General features: G+C 39.9%; 1 protein-coding gene across 1 annotated transcript in view; it reads left to right on the top strand.

The window, feature by feature from the left end:
- The first annotated feature begins 1,612 nt into the window (after positions 1 to 1,612).
- The window catches only part of MCCC2 (methylcrotonyl-CoA carboxylase subunit 2), a 63,758-nt gene continuing 46,068 nt past the window's right edge, over positions 1,613 to 19,302 (top strand). The window contains exons 1-5 of the mRNA XM_060295870.1: positions 1,613 to 1,877; positions 5,252 to 5,318; positions 12,735 to 12,819; positions 15,010 to 15,111; positions 17,260 to 17,387. Coding sequence (XP_060151853.1) covers positions 1,749 to 1,877; positions 5,252 to 5,318; positions 12,735 to 12,819; positions 15,010 to 15,111; positions 17,260 to 17,387 — 511 coding nt within the window. The 5' untranslated portion in view covers positions 1,613 to 1,748. The remainder of the gene's footprint in view (positions 1,878 to 5,251; positions 5,319 to 12,734; positions 12,820 to 15,009; positions 15,112 to 17,259; positions 17,388 to 19,302) is intronic.

A 19,302-nucleotide genomic window follows, 5' to 3' on the forward strand; every position in this document is an offset into this window, starting at 1 on the left:
AAAGTGTTCCTCTAAGACCAGGAAAAAGGCAAGGATGTTCACTTTCACCACTTCAATTCAACATAGTACTAGAAGTTTTAGCTGGAGCAATTAGGTAAGAATGAGAAATAAAAGACATTTAAATTGGAAAGGAAAAAGTAAAATTATCTCTATTCACAGATGGCTTTTACAAAGCCCTAAAGATTACACACACACACACACACACACACACACACAAAACCTGTTAGAATTAATAAATGAATTCAGCAAATTGGCAGTATACTAACTTAGCATGCAAAAATCAGTTGCATTTCTATACACTAATAATGAACAAACTGAAAAGGAAATTATGAAAACAATTCCATTTACAATAGCATCAAAAAGAATAAAATAGGAATTAACCAAGGAGGTGAAAGACTTGCGCAATGGAAACGAAAAAACACTGCTGAAAGAAATTAAAGAAGACATAAATAAATGGAAACACATCCCATGTTCATGGATTGGAAGACTTAATATTGTTAAGATGTCAATGCTACCCAACATGATCAACAGATTCAATGCCGCCCCTATAAAAATTCTGGCATTTTTTGCAGAAATAGAAAAACCTACCCTAAAATTAAGATGGAATCTCAAGGGATCCTGGATAGCTAAAAAAATCTTGAAAAAGAACAAAGCTGGAAGACTCACACTTAATGATTTCAAAACTTACTACAAACCTACAGTAATCAAAAAAACTGTGTGGTACTGGCATAAAGACAGACATACAGACCAATGGAACAGAATACAGAGTCCAGAAATAAATCATTGCTTATGAAATAATTTTTCACAAGGGTGCCAAGACTATTCAATGGGGAAAGGACAGTCTTTACAACAAATGAAATATTGGGAAATATTTGGGAAATATTGGGAAAACTGGATATCTATATACAAAAGAATGAAGCCACACCCTTACCTAACACCATATACAAAAATTAAATCTAAGACTTAAGTGGACCAAAAGAAGATTAATTTTTTCTCACTGTCCAGTGGATGAGAAATTGTGAGGAAGCTCAGATTTGTTATAGGCAAAGTTTTAGAAGTACGTTATAATTGTACATCTAAGTTGTAATTTATCACTATTAGAATTTTTATTTACTTGTTTATGTTCTCTCCGCTTTATAAAAGAGGACACTGCCTGTTCTCCACTGTATTCCCCGCTCCAGAAGAGCACTTGGTAGGGGACATTAAAGACATATTTGATTAATGAATGGTTATCCCCTTAAAGAGTTTCTTAGGGCAGCTTAATAAGCCTGTTCAGTTTCCAGCTCTCATATAAGGATAAGCTTTTTCAAGCCCCGGAACACCCTTCGTAGCAGCAGGGGAAGAAGAAAACAGCACATAGAAAAAGCACAGAGGCCGACAGCAAGCAAACTCAGCCGCAGCTCCTAAGCTCAGCATCTCGGGAGACCGGGAGGACGCAGAAGGGTCGCTCCACCCCGGGAACCGCAACGCTCCGGGGCTCGCGATGGGACAGGCCTCGCGGGGCTGCACTTCTGTCCCTTATTCGCTGAATTCAGGGGGCGTGGTGCTCAGCGCTGACCAATCACGGGCGGCGTGCGCCGGCACGTGCCGAGGCTGGCCTCAGAATCGGGGAGGTTTCAGGCGGGTTGGGACTGCAAAGGCCTGGGCTGAGCTGTATCCCGAAGCTTGGGAATTGGAGGGGAAAGCCGCGGCCCCGGACCGGCGCAGGCCGCTCTCTCACGCTCCTTCCTGCCTCTGTGCCTGCTGCCATGTGGGCCGCCCCGAGATTAGCTTTGCGGCGGTGCGCCCGCGCCGCTGCCCCCGCGCCGCGCGCCTATCATGGGGACTCCGTGGCGACGCTGGGCACCCAACCGGACTCGAGCTCTGCCATCTACCAGGTAGGGCGGGTGAGCGGCCCGGGCCTGGAGTACCCAGCCCGAGTCAGTGATTCCTCTTCACCGACGGCACAAGGCGTTGGCCAGACTGGGAAGCAGGTACAGGGTAGGCACACTTCAGCAGTCGCTGCTGTTTTCTCTGGATCCCCAGTCATGATTCTGGGACGCACCAGGGGGTCGTGAGGTTTGAAAAAGAAAACAATTCCAAATCAGGTACATTTTAGTTCACTTTTAGCACTGGCACTATACTTTGTATCTTTAAAATCATTGGTTCGCAAAACCAGTGGCTCTCTGGCTTAGCAGTCACCTGGGAGCTTGTTGAATATATGGCTGCCTTAGCCCCACCCTGGACCTTTTCCGTCTCTAGGGTGGGGTCCTGGTGTTTGCATTGTTAATGAAGTTGTTGAGAGGGGAGGGCAGGGCCTTGGTGGCAGCCAGCTTTGGGAACCACTGGCCTAGCACAGCTGACCCTGGGTTGTGCTTACCAGACTTGAAATGGTTGGTTATGTTAATAGAAAATATTTATCTTTAAATGACTTTTCTTGGAATTGGGAGGTATCACAACGTTAAAGAAACAACTCCTGGTTTGTGAAATATCAGAGCTGGAAATTTTCAGTCTGTCCCATGGTTTCTAAGCCTGTACAGATAACATTTAAATTGTGCAAATAACTTTCAGAGAAGACTTTTTCTGGCTGCGCTGCTGCGGCAGGTGGGATCTTAGTTCCCCGACCAGGGATCGAACCCGCATCCCCTGCATTGGAAGCTCAGAGTCTTAACCACTGGACCGCCAGGAAGTTCCCTCAGAGAACACATTTTAAATAATTCCTGCCTTTGGGAAAACAAGGAGATTTTGATTGAAAGGAAATCAGCAGGCTGAGGCAGAAACAGTATCCAATGGGAGACTTCCAAAAGTCTTTAGATGTCCTGGGATCAGGAGAGAATGTTTAATTCAGAAACATTAAGTGGTTACTGTGGTCTAGCCACTATTTTAGATATTTGGAATAGATGTGTAGGAATGGAATCATAATTTTGTGGGGGAGATGACAAGAAAGCAATGCATTGTGATGAGTGATGTCTAAAGCTTAAAAAAGGTGGTTGCACATAGGAGGCAGTGAGTGAGTTGGATCTTGAGTTGGGTAAGAACTGGCCAGGTTCAGGATGGAGAATGGGAGGCAAGATTATACAAACTAAAGGAGTTATGAGAACATAGGTACCAAGTTATGAAAGTGGTTAGTGGGAGTGAGAACTTGGAAGTCCCGGCCAGGGTGAGGAATTCATGGAGTAGATGGGATTGCTTATGCAGCCAGGTAGAGGAGGGAAGCCATGTGTAGAAGGCATATTTAGATTTCACTTTGCAGTCTGTCTGCTAAGATGTTTAAGTAGAGAAGTGGCATGATCCTATGGACATGGTAGAATAATCAGTGTGGCTGCAGTGTGGAGAATGGGTTTCCCACCATTCTGAATGTGGCTTCTTGGCTGGGTGTTCTCTTGGTTGCTGTAGACCTCTGAGTGTTTTCCAGAGCTCCTGTAAGGTTACTTTAGCCAGTTTTGGGTTGTTTTGTGATGTCTCTGTGGGGGAATAAGGGCCTGGAGCTTCCTGCTCTGCCATCTTTTTGAAGTCAGGTCTCGGCTGATGTATTTGATGGTGGCTGCTAGCTAGGGGTTAGGGAGTGTGAGCCTGAGATTATAACTTCTTTCTCTATGTAAAATGTTTTATGTTCTGGTTCAGTCTGTGCACCAGTAATTAGAATAAGAAAGTAGCTGTGCTATGGTGGAAAAAGCACTGGCTTAGTATTTCATGTATGTTTAAAAGCTAACAAGCAACATATTTCCATAGGGGGAAAAAGACCTGGTGGAAATGTGCTGAAGTGTCAACAGTGGCCCTTTCAGTGGGCAGAAGAGACATTGTAGCATGTTGCTTTAAGAGTGAGTTTCTGGAGTTGGTGGATTTTGGTTTAAATCCTAATTCTACTACTTGTTAGCTGAGTGACCTTGGACTAATTACTGTATTAGCCAGATTTTGCTTCAGTAATGCTGAGTAGCAACCAATCCCAAGATCTCAGTGTTCAAAAGAACAAGTATTTATTTTTTGTGCTTGGATCTATGGGTTGGTTGTGGCAGTTCTGCTCTAGGACTGTAGTAGATTCAGGTCTGCTCTACTTGTTTCTTATTCCAGGACCCAGAATGAAGGGGCAGTGGCTGCTGTGGGATGCTCCTCTCATAATGGAAGGCTAAGGCACAAAGAGGAGAGCATGGAAACACTTTGTCCTTCTTAAAGCCTCTTCTTGCAATTGGTACACTGTCACTTTTGCCCACATTCCACTCATCAAAGCAAGTAATATGGACAGATTCAGAGACTGTGGGGTAGGGAAGTATAATCTCACAGTGAACCTTGGCTAGGATGGGAGGGAAGGAAGAATTTAAAATAAGTAGTACAGTTTACCTTATGGTCTAATATGGCTGCTTAAACTCCAGCTATTGTGTCTGAGTTCCATGTGCAAAGGAGGAGAAAGGATGAATAGGTAAAAGGACACCCTCACCTTCTTGTCCTTTATTTTAAGGAGCCTTTCTAGAAGTCATACCTAACAACTTCTGCTTATATCTCATTGGTTAGAGTTTAGTCACATGGCCACACTTGTCTGAAAAAGGAGGCTGGGATTATTTTATTTTTTTATTTTTTGGCCGTGCCATGTGGCTTATGGGATCCTAGTTCCCCAACCAGGGATTGAACCCATGCCATTGGCAGTGAAAGCCCGGAATCCTAACCACTGGACCACCTGGGAATTCCCCCCTGTTCCTTTTTAAAATAGGATCCATTTTCCCCCTGGGCTTTGTTTTTAATTACTTACTGTAAGTAAGTAATTACTGTAATTTGTCAGTAGGCGTAAAACAAGTATTTCTGCATTGGTTGGAATCTCCTCACGATAGTGGTTGAGGGGACAGAAAAAATAAGATGGCATTCTAACCCTCAAAGGGCTTATATTCATTGACAAAAGAAAACAAATACTAGAGATCAATTAAGTTCTGTAGATGTGTAAGGAAGGAAGTTGTTAAAATGAATGGGAGTAGCCAGAAATTGTGTTGGAGATGAGATGGAACATCAGTTAGGCTTTAAAAGGGGGGTGAGATTTGGATAGATGGACCAGAGAGGGAGGTGGTAGTGCAGAAGAGCTTGAGCAAAGACAGAGAGGCACGAATTAATCTTTTTTACACGTTGGAGTTGGCCCAGCACAGAGGCCACACAGGTGGCAAAGTGGCCCAGTGTGGAGGCCACATGGGGTTGGCATGTAATGCTGTTCTCCTTAACCCTTATTATGGTAAAAAAAGTCATTGCTTTCCTATAATATGCTCCCTGTTTTTCTTTGCTTCTGTTTTAGGAAAACTACGAGCAGATGAAAGCACTAGTAAATCAGCTCCGTGAACGAGCACAGAACATCAGACTGGGTAAGCACTCATTTATTCTTCAGTTTATGCTTTTAATTAAGATGTCCCTTATAATTATTCATTTTAGGAAAAACTAGTAGCATCAGGCTTTTGACTCTTCAAGACTGTGCATTTGCTGTTGGTGGGAATGTAAATTGAGGCAGCCACTACGGAACACAGTATGGAGGTCCTTAAAAAACTGAAAAGAGAGCTACCATATGATCCAGCAATTCCACTCCTAGGCGTGTATCTGGAAAAGATGAAAACTCTAATTCAGAAAGATACAGTGTACCCCAGTGTTCATAGCAGCACTATTAACAAGAGCCAAGACATGGAAACAACCCAGATTTGGTTTAAGATGTGGTATATATATCCACATAAATATATGGGTGTATACTCAGCCATAAAAAAGAAGGGAATATTGCCATTTGTAGCAACATGGATGGACCTAGAGAATATCATACTAAGTGAAGTAAGTCAGGAAGAAAAAGACAAATATTATATGATATCACTTATATGTGGAATCTAAAAAATAATGCAAATGAATCTATATACAAAACAGAAACACACACACATAGGAAACAAACTTGTGGTTACCAAAGGGGAAAGGGAAGGGGGGAGAGATAAATTAGGAGTATGGGATTAATAGATACAAATTACTATACGTAAAATAGATAAGCAACAAGAATTTACTGCATAACACAGGGAACAATATTCACTATCTCGTGATAACTGATAATGGAAAATAATCTGAAAAAAAAATATAAAACTGAATCACTTTGCTGTACACCTGAAACTAACACAATAATATAAATCAACTATACTTTAATTTAAAAAAAAAACGCATTTGTTGGCATGCAGACATCTTATTTTTTCCTATTACTTGGCCAGATTTTCTGCTCTTATAGCACTGCCATTATTTGGGAGAAAGTAGATTTCCCCCAAATCTACTGGATTAAACAAGTTTGGGATTGAACCTGGGCCACGGCAGTAAAAGCACCAAATCCTAACCACTAGACCACCAGAGAACTCCCTCATCCATTTTTAAAACTATTTCTTCTTAAGGTTTTTATTTCAGCCACAGCATCACACTGAAATTTTTGTTTCACTTGAAGCAACTAAACCATTTTCTGTTCATTAGTCATATTCATACTACATACTACATTTTGCGTAATTGTGAATTTTCTGCTGTGTCATGTAATTTGGTAATAATTTCTATCTGGGTTTATTGCTAATTAAATAAATGAGATATCCTAAAAACTTTGTAAATTGTCATTTTAAATTTTTAAATTGTGGACATAATAGACATTTTTTTGCTTGGAAGAAATTGCATCATAGGGAGGAATATAAAATATTAATGTATAAACAAGTACCACATCACATTCTATTGTGCCCTTATTGGTATATATGACAATTTAGAAGGCTATGTGACTTGAAACTATTGGCCATGTCCAAAGTAAGAGTCTTAATATATTACAAGTACCTAACTGAGAAGGAACTATATGAATTTTACAGCCTTCATTTAAAAAGAATTCTCCCCAATGTCCTCATAAAGAATCTATTTTATCTGTAAACCTGTGGTTTAAGGGTATTGTTTCATTCCTGGGTATAATCTTATCACACTCAGAGGACAGACTTTCAGTAGAAGTCATTAGTGAAATAATTTAGCAAAACCTTGATAGATTTCTCTTTAGTTTAAATAAAAATGTTTTTTATATTTTTCTCCTCTGAGGATTTTAAGGATGGAGGCAAGGTAATTAATTAATGGCAGATAAACAGAAAGACCATCCAAAGTTGTATATTCACTTGTGTAGGTGTTAGGGAAGAAATAAGCTCAGTATTTTGGTCCTTTGTAGAATTTTGAGAGTGGAAGTCTGGACTGGTTACTCTAATAATTAAGCAACTTTGGTCCAGTTATTTAATCCCTCTAGTAAATTTTCAGTACCTCATTCCTAACTTGAGACTTAGGAGTGGATCTGTGAATTATAGGCATTATTCATTCCAAGCACACATTGCTGTCTTCTTTTGACTTAATAGATTAATCAAAATTAATTGAAAAGACAGAAATTAAATCCATTTGGAATATCTTGGTCTCTGTCTTTTGTACTATAGTAGTTTAGGGTCAAAATCAATTAAATCCTGTAAAAGTTACCATGACATGAACAAATAGATATGCAACTCAGTGTGGGACCAGTTGAAGCAAAGACCTCATTCAGATGGCAGTAATTGCTCCCATTCTATCTATGGCAGTGCAGGGGAGAATTAAAAAAAAAAAAAAAGTGAAGAGCGTAAACTTCATGTAGCTCCTTCTAAGTTAGGTATTTGTAATATATGAAGAATATTGTTTTGATGATGGCTGTATTTAGTTCCTTTGGATTTAAGTCGCAAAAATCCAAATCAAACTTGTTTAATCCAGAAACCAACAACCAAACCATGGAAAGAAAGTGCTGAATGAAGCGGGGGGCTCCAGCCCCAACAGGACTCACTGTCTCTGCCCATCTTCTCTCATTTCAGGATGTGTATATATGTGTGGACTGCATTCTCTCTGGCTTCTCTGTGAGTTGGGGAACTATGTTGCTGGTAGGTCAGGGATTACATTCTTACAGTTTACAATCTGAAGGAAAGATCTAGTTATCCTTTCATCTCCGATGTGGAAAACTTTGATGGGTTCACTTGGGTCCCATGTCCATTCTTTGGCCCAGCCACTGTATCCAGGGGGATATAGTACTTAATGGTGCCAGCCTGGACCCATGTCCACCAGGGCTAAAGTGTACTGTGGCTGGCAGCTCCTGGAACTTCACGGTGGTGGCAGTACTGTTTTCAGGAAAAGGGGAAAGGAAAGCACACAATCAAAAAGCAAAGATGTCAATTACACTGTCCCCAGACCACCCTAATTTCTCTCTAGGGAGAGAGGGGTGTAAGTAGGAGGGTGACTTGTGAAAACAGGGGTAGTGGATATTTGCCATCCTTTTTGACCAGGTAGCTCTCGAACCCCTGTTCTAAGTGTGAGGAAATGGTGTTAAAAAATGACATGAGTTTTTGTCTACTGGGTATGATTCGAGAGGCAAAATATCCTGCTGGTAGGCTTTTCAGAATGATGACTAGAATGATGACTAGAAGCCATCTTGGAATAAGGTCTTGTCTCCTGAAAAAGAACCAAAACCCTTGTTGAGATGAAAGTATGTTTTGTTAGGGAGCAGAATTGATGAATTGATCCTTCCCTTTGGATATTAAGACTAGAGGGTTTGAATAAGAGGTGGTAGAGTCCTCCAGCACTGAGCATCTGCTGGGGATGGCAGGTTCTGATCATCTGACGCTCTGGTCTCTAAAGGGGAAGACGACTGAGCAGGGCTTCTTGGGAGGGAAGCCAGGAAAGGACAAAGCCTTCTTCACAGTGTTGCCTGGGACTAGTACTGTTATGCCAGGAAAATGGATATTACACAGATATGTATAATTTAAAAGTAATATATGCTTATGTTATATAATATATATATTATACTTATAGAAATTTTGGAAAATAGAGAAAAGTATAAAGAAGAAAAGAACAAAATATCACCTATCAGTAATACCTCTAAACACATTAAAAAAATCATATTATTCAAGTATTGTTGATTTACAATGTTGTGTTAATTTCTGCTGTATAGCAGTGATTCAGTTATGCATATATATATGTATATATATACACACATTCTTTTTCATATTCTTTTCCATTATGGTTTATCACAGGATATTAAATATAGTTCCCTCTGCTATACAATAGGACCTTATTGTTTATCCATCCTATATGTAATAGTTTGTATCTGCTAATCCCAAACTCCCAACCCATTCCTCTCCAACCCCCTCCTCCCTCGGCAACCACAAGTCTATTCTCCGTGTCTGTGAATCTGTTTCTGTTCGTAGATAAGTTCGTTTTTATCATATTTTAGATTAATATGTGGTATTTGTCTTTCTGATTTACTTCACTTAGTGTGATAATCTCTAGGTCATCCATGTTGCTGCAAATGGCATTATTTCATTCTTTTTTATGGCTGAGTAGTGTTGCATTGTGTGTGTATATATATATTTTGTCCAGATGTATGCCCAGGAGTGGGATTGCTGGATCATATGGTAGCTCTATTTTTAGTTTTTTGAGGAACCTCCATACTGTTTTCCACAGTGGCTGCACCAGTTTACATTCCCACCAACAGTGTAGGAGGGCTCCCTTTTCTCCGCACCCTCTCCTGCATTTGTTGTTTGTAGACTTTTTAATGATGGCCATTCTGACTGACGTGAGGTGGCACCTCATTGTAGTTTTGATTTGCATTTCTCTAATATATAATTAACGATGTTGAGCGTCTTTTCATGTGCCTGTTGGCCACCTGTATAGACATCCTGACTTTATTTATTTATTTTAAAACTAAATTTATTTATTTTATTTATTTATTTTTGTTTGCATTGGATCTTCTTTGCTGCATGTGGGCTTTCTCTAGTTGCGGCGAGCAGGGGCTACTCTTTCTTGCGGTGCGTGGGCTTCTCATTGTGGTGGCTTCTCTTGTTGCGGAGCATGGGCTCTAGGCACATGGGCTTAGTAGTTGTGGCACATGGGCTTAGTTGCTCCGCGGCATGTGGGATCTTCCCGGACCAGGGCTCGAACCCACGTCCCCTGCACTGGCAGGCAGATTCTTAACCACTGTGCCACCAGGGAAGCCCCATCCTGACTTTAAAATTCATAAGATTTCCTAAGTAATTTTCAGATAAGAAGGAGTGACAGTGTTTCAGGTTGCTTTGAAAGTTAATCCTTGAAGTTTTCATTTGATAGAACTTGTGTGATAAATAAAAAGTTGACAATAATGAGTGGACTCTTGTCCTCCGTTTTGTCTTTTCCTTTCTTTCTGCCTCACTGCTACCTTTGTTTCAGATTTCTTCTCAGGGCACCATCTTTGCTATCCCCTTTGGTTCTTGTTGGAGCATGTAGGATTGCTAGGAGTGGCTTCGTCATTTCTGTAGGTGGAACAAGGATTAACCCAGCTGTGTTATTCGTGGTAGCCAGAACTAAGTACTTTGATTAACACAAGTTAACTGAAGGGCTCTAAGTGTTTTGATAGATTCAGAAGTGCTTAGTTTTTCTAAAACTGGGTAATAATTTTATTGATATAGAAAAACACAAGTAGTTTTTGGTGGTTGAAAAGGGGTCTTTTAATGACCTTAAGATAAGGCTTGTGTAGTTTTTTAAAAAATTTATTTTACTGAAGTATAGTTGATTTACATGTCATGTTAATTTCTGCTGTACAGCAAAGTGATTCAGTTATACATATATATACATTTTTCATATTCTCTTCAATTACAATTTATTACAGGATATTAAATATAGTTCCCTGTGCTATACAGTAGGACCTTGTTGTTTAAGGCTTGTGTAGTTTTTGAAAACCTTTGGAAATTCAAGTTAAACTGCATACAGGTAGTTCCAGCAATGCATATAGCACCGCTGAAGTGACCACAGTTAGACATTTGAGCTGTGCACCCAGAGGCAGACAGCTATGTTGCGACTGCCCCCTGGTGACAGAAATGAAAAGATGCTATAAACTGTAAAATGCTTCCTGATTTTAGGGGTGTTAAAATGTGAACAAAATGTGTGTTTTAGAATCAGTGCAATGTGGTAAATGAGATAGAAGGAAAACATCAGGCTTTTCTGGCTCTGAGTCTGTGAGAGTGGAGATAGTTAAAGCAAAATCTTTTAAGAGTAATCCTTGGAAAACTAAGGTGCTGTGACATTCTGTCTTTTTGTGGTGGTCCACATATCCTAGGCCAGTTTAAATGCCAGAGGAGCTGAATTCTGTGACCTGAGAATCTGTATCAAGGATAGCACTCTTTCTGGTTTTTCCTAATAAAAACAGAATTCACTAGGTGCTCGGAATAGCAAAGTGAAGCTCTAGGCAGAATTAAGAAGAGTGTTGCTCTAAGTACTAACAAAACAAAACAAAACACAGATATGTTTTCTTATCTCTTTTTCATCCCACCCTCCCCTGCCATGCTTTTTCCTGTTAGCCCTTTAGTGGACGCTTATGTCGCCAAACTCTCCAAAGACCCTCACCCAAGCCTGGTCTTCTTTGCAGTGTCTTAGGTTTATTTTTCTTTAATACTTACTTTTAAACAGCTTTATTAAGGTATAATTGATATACAGTAAGCCGCATTATTTAAAACTTACAGTTTGATGAGTTTTGACATATGTATACACCCGTGAAACCGTCACCACAATCAAGACGATGAATGTGTCACTCTCAGAAGTTTCCTCTGCCCTTTGTCACTCTCTCGTCCTCCTTCTCTCCTATAACTATACACACCTCAGTAGGACACTCTGGAGAAAAGGGGAAAGCTGTTTGATTTAATTCATACTATCTTGTAAGGCTTTCCCTCCCAGAATAATTTTCATTTTAAAAGATTAGATGCATGTTACGATTTTCTTGGTTACCTTAAGGCAGATTTAGTCTTAAAAATATACCCTCTACCTTTTCAGAAAAAAAAAAATCCCTTTAGACATAGGAAAGTCCTGATTTGAAAATAATGTTGCGCTACTTGGAGGCTTGTTTGAAATCTGTATGAACTTATTATCTCACCTAAAAAACAAATAGCTTTCTTCAACAGCTGAACATTTCAGTAGACAAGGAGTATATTAAGATGGAATTCTTGGGCAACAGTGAAGGTAAATATATTAAGGTACAATTTTATCGTCTGTTCTGATTATTTACCGTGGTTTGCTGAGAGTGGGTTGTGGATATTCCCCAGGTACCGAACCCAGCCGTTCTCAGGCTGGGTGAGGTTTGGTGTACCCCTCACCTCAAGCAGCCTCACTGGGTTGGTTACCCCAGCGGACTCTTCAATTATTGTAATTTCCTTTAGTCTGGAGCAATGTCAGGAAACACGGAAGATCATCTCTGATTCAGGATACTAACAAAGGGGGACTTTTAAATTGCTATATAAGGTGTTCAACTCTCTCCTATTTGTGGGCCTAAAAATAGCACCTTTAGCTAAGTTTTTTTGTGCTTATTATGGAAATCATTTCTAAAATAATGCTTTTTACCTGGTACAAATGAAGTTAGGAACTTTTCAAATTTCACATAGCATGTAGGACAGTGCTAGTATTTATAGTAGGTGTAATAAGTGTGGTGGAGATGAGACAGTATTTGCAATGTATGAGATGCAGAGAAAAGTACTGCATTATTTCCTTAAGTAATTACTACTGAATTTAGAAAATGTATAATATACTGTGGGCTCAGGGATAGATTGATTTTTAAAAATGCCAGTTTCAATGATCTGAAAAAGTAGCTGTTTTTCACAGGATATGTTAAATTTTTTAAAAAGTACCATATTTTGGATTAAGTGTTATATGTTTTTCTGATATTAAGTTAAATGGAGACCTTATAATGAATTCATCTAATCGAATCATATTTTTTATCACAGGAGGTGGTGAGAAAGCCCGAACACGTCACATCTCAAGAGGAAAACTGTTACCAAGAGAAAGAGTTGACAATCTTATAGACCCAGGGTTGGTACATACCCAAGTGCTGGCTCAGAGTGTTCTCTATTCCATGGTGCTTTCTTAGACAGTTTTTTTTTGTTTTTGTTTTGTTTTGTTTTTTTGCCGTGCCACGTGGCTCGTAGGATCTTAGTTCCCCGACTAGGGATTGAACCCAGGCCCTTGGCAGTTACAGGGCAGAGTCCTAACCACTGGACCGCCAGGGAATTCCCATCTTAGATAGTTTTATAAATAAATGATTTTAAATTCTGGTTCTTATCGTAAGATTCAACAACAGATGTTTATTGCGAGGCTACTGTGTGTCAGGTGCTGTTCTAGGTGCTAGTGATACATCACTGAACAAAATAGACAAAGTTCCTTGCCCTACTGGAATTTACATTGTAGCAGGAGGAGATAGAAAATAAACGATAAGTGTCATAAATTATATAGTATGTTAGAAGGTGATAAATGTCATGGGAAAAAGAAAAGATAGACCAGAGTACGGGAGAGAAAGATGAAGGTCAAGTTGTAGTTTCAAATGAGGTGGTTAGAATAGGCCTCATTGAGGTGGTGACATTTGAGCAAAGATTGGAAGGAGTGAAGAGAGATGGGCTCTGAATATCTGGGGAGAGAGCGTTGCAGGCGGAGGGGAGTGTTCAGTGCGAAGGTTCTGCAGTGGGGACAGGTCACAGATGGTGATATGGAAGGGGCTGGAAGGTGGTGGGGTGGCGGGAATACACGGGGGAGTAGCAGGAGATGGGTGATTTCGGTAAGGGTTTTGTAGGCCAGTGTAAGAGTTTGGGCTTTTACTCTGACAGAAATGGGGAGATTTTGTAGGGCTTATCTGACTTAGGTTTTAAAAAGTTATTCTGGCTGTTGTCTTGTGAGTAGACTGTGGGCCTTGAGGGTGGAAGCACCAAGACCAGTTAGAGAGACGGACTTCCCTGGTGGTGCAGTGGCTAAGACTCTGGGCTGCCAGTGCAGGGGCCCGGTCAGGGAACTTAGATCCCACATGCTGCAACTAAGACCCAGCACAGCAAAATAAATAAATAAATAAACAAACAAATAAATAAATCATTAAAAAAAAAAAAAGACCAGTTAGAGAGAGAAATGAAGGCTCAAAAGTATTGTTTCGGGGGACATGCACACAGATGCCCAACCTGGAGACAAACACCGCTAACACCTAGTATGTATCCTTCTACACTGTTTTTATGCAAATGTGAATCACTTTTTTTTTTTTAAAGAAAAATGGAATCACACTAAATGTGGTGTTTTATAACTCCCTGCCCACCCCTGTCCCCCATCCCCCCAGTGTATCCTGAACATTTAAGTGACAATAATACAGTGGTTAAGAGCCTGGTCCCTTATTACGGAGCTTATTAAAACCCAGCTCTGCCACTTACTAGTAGTTGTGTGACCTTAGACAACTGACCTAATCTCTGTGTTTCAGTTTCCTCATCAGTCAGTGGGGATCATAATAGGGTCCATATCAGGAGGTAGTTCTGAGGAATGAATGAGTTAGTGTTTCTGAAGCTCCTAGGAGAGAGGCTGGCATGTAGTAGGTGCTACGTAAGTGTTAGGTGCTATTTTCTTTCTATATTAATAAACACATCTGTACAACATCTTTAAAAATAAGAACCTAGTGTTCCTTTGTATGGCTATACTGTATAAATCCCCAGGGTGGTCACACTAGATTTTTTTTTTCTTTTAAATTTATTTTATTTCTTTATTTTTGGCTGCATTGGGTCTTCATTGCTGCACGTGGGTTTTCTCTAGTTGCGGCGAGTGGGGGCTACTCTTTGTTGTGGTGCGTGGGCTTCTCACTGCGGTGGCTTCTCGTTGCGGAGCACAGGCTCTAGACACGCGGGCTTCAGTAGTTGTGGCGCACCGGCTTCAGTAATTGTGGCTTGTGAGCTCTAGAGCGCAGGCTCAGTAGTTGTGGCACACAGGTTTAGTGGCTCCGCGGCATGTGGGATCTTCCTGGACCAGGGCTTGAACCTGTGTCCCCTGCATTGGCAGTCGGATTCTTAGCCACTGCGCCACCAGGGAAGTCCCCTAGATTTTGTTTTTGCCATTCTTTTTGTAGATTTTATGTCCAACACGCATATTTGAAACATTGCCCCATTAAAGAAGAAAATTTCCTTTTCCACGTGTTAACTGTTTAAATATGATTTTTTGAAAAACGACATTAATTCAAGCAACATCTTTTCTTCCGTTCAGGTCTCCATTCCTGGAATTATCCCAGTTTGCCGGTTACCAGTTGTATGGTGATGAGGAGGTCCCTGCCGGTGGCATTATTACAGGCATTGGGAGAGTGTCAGGGTGAGTATTCTGCCCGCACTCAGCCATGTGGTTCAGGAAGCAGGCCGAAGAGGCAGGGTGTCCAGCACTCACTGCTCTGCATGTGAGCATGTGAGTTTTATGCTCGTGATATTATTTAGGACTGAGGCTTCCTACCCAGACATGTGTTAGATTCATCTGTGGAGTGTGTGCATTTTAGCTGTTGAGATTCCATGGAGGCAAGGGCCAGGGCAAGACTGATTTTATCTTTCCACTAGAGCTGCTCTAGTGTTGGATAGTATGACTGAAAAAGAATTCACTCGTTTAAAAGGTCTAAAGTAGTACTTCATAGTAATTGAAATTGACCTTTCTTACATAATCATATGGTTGAATATGGTCAGCACTCTTTCTCTGGCAGATGATAGATGTGCAAACTAGTTAAAACCAAAAAAGAATTTATTGACTCTCTTAACTGATGAGTCTGGGCCTAGCTGGGTCGAGGAGCACAAACGGTGTTACCAGGTCACAGGCTGGGTTTTGGTTTTGTTCCTAGGCAGGCCGAGCTGGCCACAGGCATCCCCAGCTTCTGCGCTCTAAGCTTAGCAGCTGCAGTGGGCTGAGAGCTCCTGAGGGTGAAGGCCTGGGACCAGAGCCCATTGCTCAGCCCACGGCGTGGACGCTGAGTAGAAAGGCCTGGTCCTTGTGCTCACATCTGAAGATGGGCTTTGGGGTCAGTCCTGCTAGAACCTCAGGGATCAAAAATAGAGAAAGGGCAGTTTCTGAAAGAAAGTTTAGTTTTGTTGCCAAAATAATAGATGCTGGGTAGGCAAAACCAACAGATGTCTAATACAGTATTTTTGTGGACTAATTTTATTTCTCATTCTGTAACATGTCTGTGACCTTTTAAAAAGACAAGTAAAAGTGGTTATGTCTCTTGTCCAAGGTCGTATATACAGCAAGTGGCAGAGTCAGAATTTCAGCCTAGCTTTGTCTGACTTCATAGTCTGGGCTCTTTCCTGTACCAGAGCTTCTTAAGCTTTTCTAGTGCAGCATCCCCAGGACGGAGGAGTGACCATACTCTGGAGGTGTGGGGGGTATGGCCCAGCACCCGCCAAAGCCTAAATTCCTTTTGAAGTCTAGTTTGTTCAATGTTAAAGTCATTAGAAATGTACATCCCACTCTATAAAATGTTAATTATAATGTGGGAAAAGGCTTTATATATAACCTAGTGAATAAAATTGATGCTCAAAGGAGAGGAGCCACATACCCTAATAAAAGAAGTACAACACTACCTGAGGCTGTGTGCTCAGTTGCTGTTCTCTACTTCATTTTCAGCAAGGATTCAATAAGTTTCTTTTTAGAATTCTAGAGAATATAAAGTGAGGTAACAAAAACATCATAAATATAAAGATTAAATTTTGTAAAGACCACACTGTTCTTCTCTCCAGTTTCAAGTGAGCCTCTGATCTTTGGGTTTCCTGGCAATACAAAGCAGGCTCCCTTACTGGCCCTCTTCATTCACTTCCCTGCTTCCTGCGTGTTACTTGTGAGCCATGGTACCTGACAGGCTGGTTTTGGTGAGAAAGGGCACCACTAATGTCTCATTATAGTATATGCTTTCAGACTACTATTTTAAAGTTTGTACCTATTGTTCCTTTAAGCAAGATAAGTGTTGTACTTTAAACTTCTTTTAGTTTTATAGAAAAGCATATGGCAGTGACATGAAGAAAATATGAAAAATAAATACTTTTGATGGATCAGTTTTCCTTTTTGAAAATTACCTTCCTAAAAGGAAATTTTAAAGGTTTACCATGTGGGATTTTCTCACCCTGAGACTTGGATTCCTTGTTGTTGTATTATCTTGTATTATCTTGTTAGGACCCCTTCCTTCAAAGAACCATTACAAAATGTGGCTTAGGTTGTTAGTTTTCCTCTACTAATATGGGGTGATGATTCTTTAAAAATCAAGTTAGAGTTTGTAAACTTATTAAAAGTGATTCATTTTATATAAATAAATATGTGAACAGTGATTAAAACTTTTATATCATAAGATTGTCTACTAATGGCTGTCCCTGGGGATATGTACTAGAAATCAGGCTGTATTGGGAGTGTCTTGTAATGAGATGCAATTGGTCTTTACTTTGAAGAACTCTCTCACGTTCTCTTTCCGATGAAATTTCTGCCTTTCAGAGTAGAATGCATTATTGTTGCCAATGATGCCACTGTCAAAGGAGGTACCTACTACCCGGTGACTGTGAAGAAACACTTACGGGCACAAGAAATTGCAATGCAAAACAGGCTCCCCTGCATTTACTTGGGCAAGTCACGAGAATTGTAAAATAAACTGTTATTAGCTAGAAAAATAATAAGATTGTTTAGAAGACTATATATATATGACGTTATCGATGGATATTTTTAAAAAACTGTTGGCTTCTCTTATAATTACAAAAGAGATGCACATTCTTTGCTAAAAACTCTGGGAGAAAAAGTAAACAAGCACTACCCATAATAACATCACTGAGGAAGAATCCCTGACAGTATTTTGGGGTTTGCCATTTTTTTCTCTACATGAGTGGTGTTTTTTTCTTCTATATATTGGGTGGGCCAAAAAGTTCCTTTGGTTTTTGAGTAAAAATAAAAGACATTTTTCATTTTCACCAAGAACTTTATTGAACAATGTATTCACCATTTTGTTCCACTACCTTCTGCCATTTTTCAGGCAACTTCATAATTCCATCTTCCCAAAACTTTTAATTTTTTTAAGCAAAAAACTGTTCCAGGTGCTTTTTACAGTCTTCCAGGGAATTAAAATTTTTTCCATTAAAAGAATTTTATAAAAACCTAAATAAATGGAAATCCGAAGGTGCAGTGTGGTGAATATGGTGGATGAATCAGAACTTCCCAGCCAAGCTGTAACAGTTTTTGCCTGGTCATCAAAGAAGCATGGGGTCCTGCGTTATCCGGATGGAAGATTATACCTTTTCTGTTACCTAATTCGGGACGCTTTTCCTAGAGTGCTGCTTTCAGTTGGTCTAATTGGGAGCAGTACTTGTTGGAATTAATCGTTTGGTTTTCCAGAAGGAGCTCATAATAGAGGACTCCCTTCCAATCCCACCATATACACAAAATCACCTTCTTTGGATGAAGACCAGCCTTTGGTGTGGTTGGTGGTGGTTCATTTCCCTTGCCCCACGATCGCTTCCGTTCCACATTATTGTACGGTATCCACTTTTCATCGCCCATCACAATTTGTTTTAAAAATGGCATGTTTTCATTACGTTTACGTAGAGAATCGCATGTAGAAATACAGCCAAGAAGGTTTTTTTCACTTAACTTACGTAGAACCCAAACGTCAAAGCGATTCACATAACCAAGCTGGTGCAAATGATTTTCCACACTTAATTTGGATATTTTGAGTATGTCAGCTCTCTCCTGTGTGGTATAACACTGATTGTTCTCAATTAATGTCTCGATTTGATTGCTATCCACTTCAACTGGTCTACCTGACCATGGACCGTCGTCCAGCAAGAAATCTCCAGCACGAAACTTCGCAAACCACTTTTGACACATTTGATCTGTTGCAGTGCCCTCTCCATACACTGCACAAATCTTTTTTTGCATTTCAGTTGCGTTTTTACCTTTCTTGAAATAATAAAGCATAATATGCCGAAAATGTTGCCTTTTTTCTTCCATCTTCAGTATTAAAATGGCTACACAAAAATTCACCAATTTTGATAAGTTTTTTTTTAAAATGCACTGCTGATATGACAACTGTCACAATACAATCTAACAAAATTGTTTCGAATGAAGTTAAAGTCAACTAAGCACTAGTTAGAACCATGTTGTGGAAAAAAACGAACGAACTTTTTGACCAACCCAATATTTTGTTTTTCTGTTCACCGTAATGGGTTCAAACCATGAAAAAATAATAGCTAATATATATGGGTCTCTTGAGTGCCAGGTACTAGGTTAAATGCTTGATTATGTACATAGTTTGAGCAGATGTAATTTAAAGAAATTTAATATTCAGTGAAAGTAAATTTATATTTGGAATGAAAGTACATTTAAATCTAAGGATATTTTTAAAAAGACATAAAAGCAAGGCAGTTTAAAATTGGTACTTCCTGCATATTGGCTTAAATTGGTTTGTAAAAACACCAGTATATACTGTTCATTTTTATGGCTATTTGAACAGATACTGATGAGATTTTTTTCTCCTATGAAAGTGAATTT

This window comes from Globicephala melas, chromosome 3 (genome assembly GCF_963455315.2).
Source record: "Globicephala melas chromosome 3, mGloMel1.2, whole genome shotgun sequence".
Taxonomy (NCBI): Eukaryota; Metazoa; Chordata; class Mammalia; order Artiodactyla; family Delphinidae; genus Globicephala; species Globicephala melas.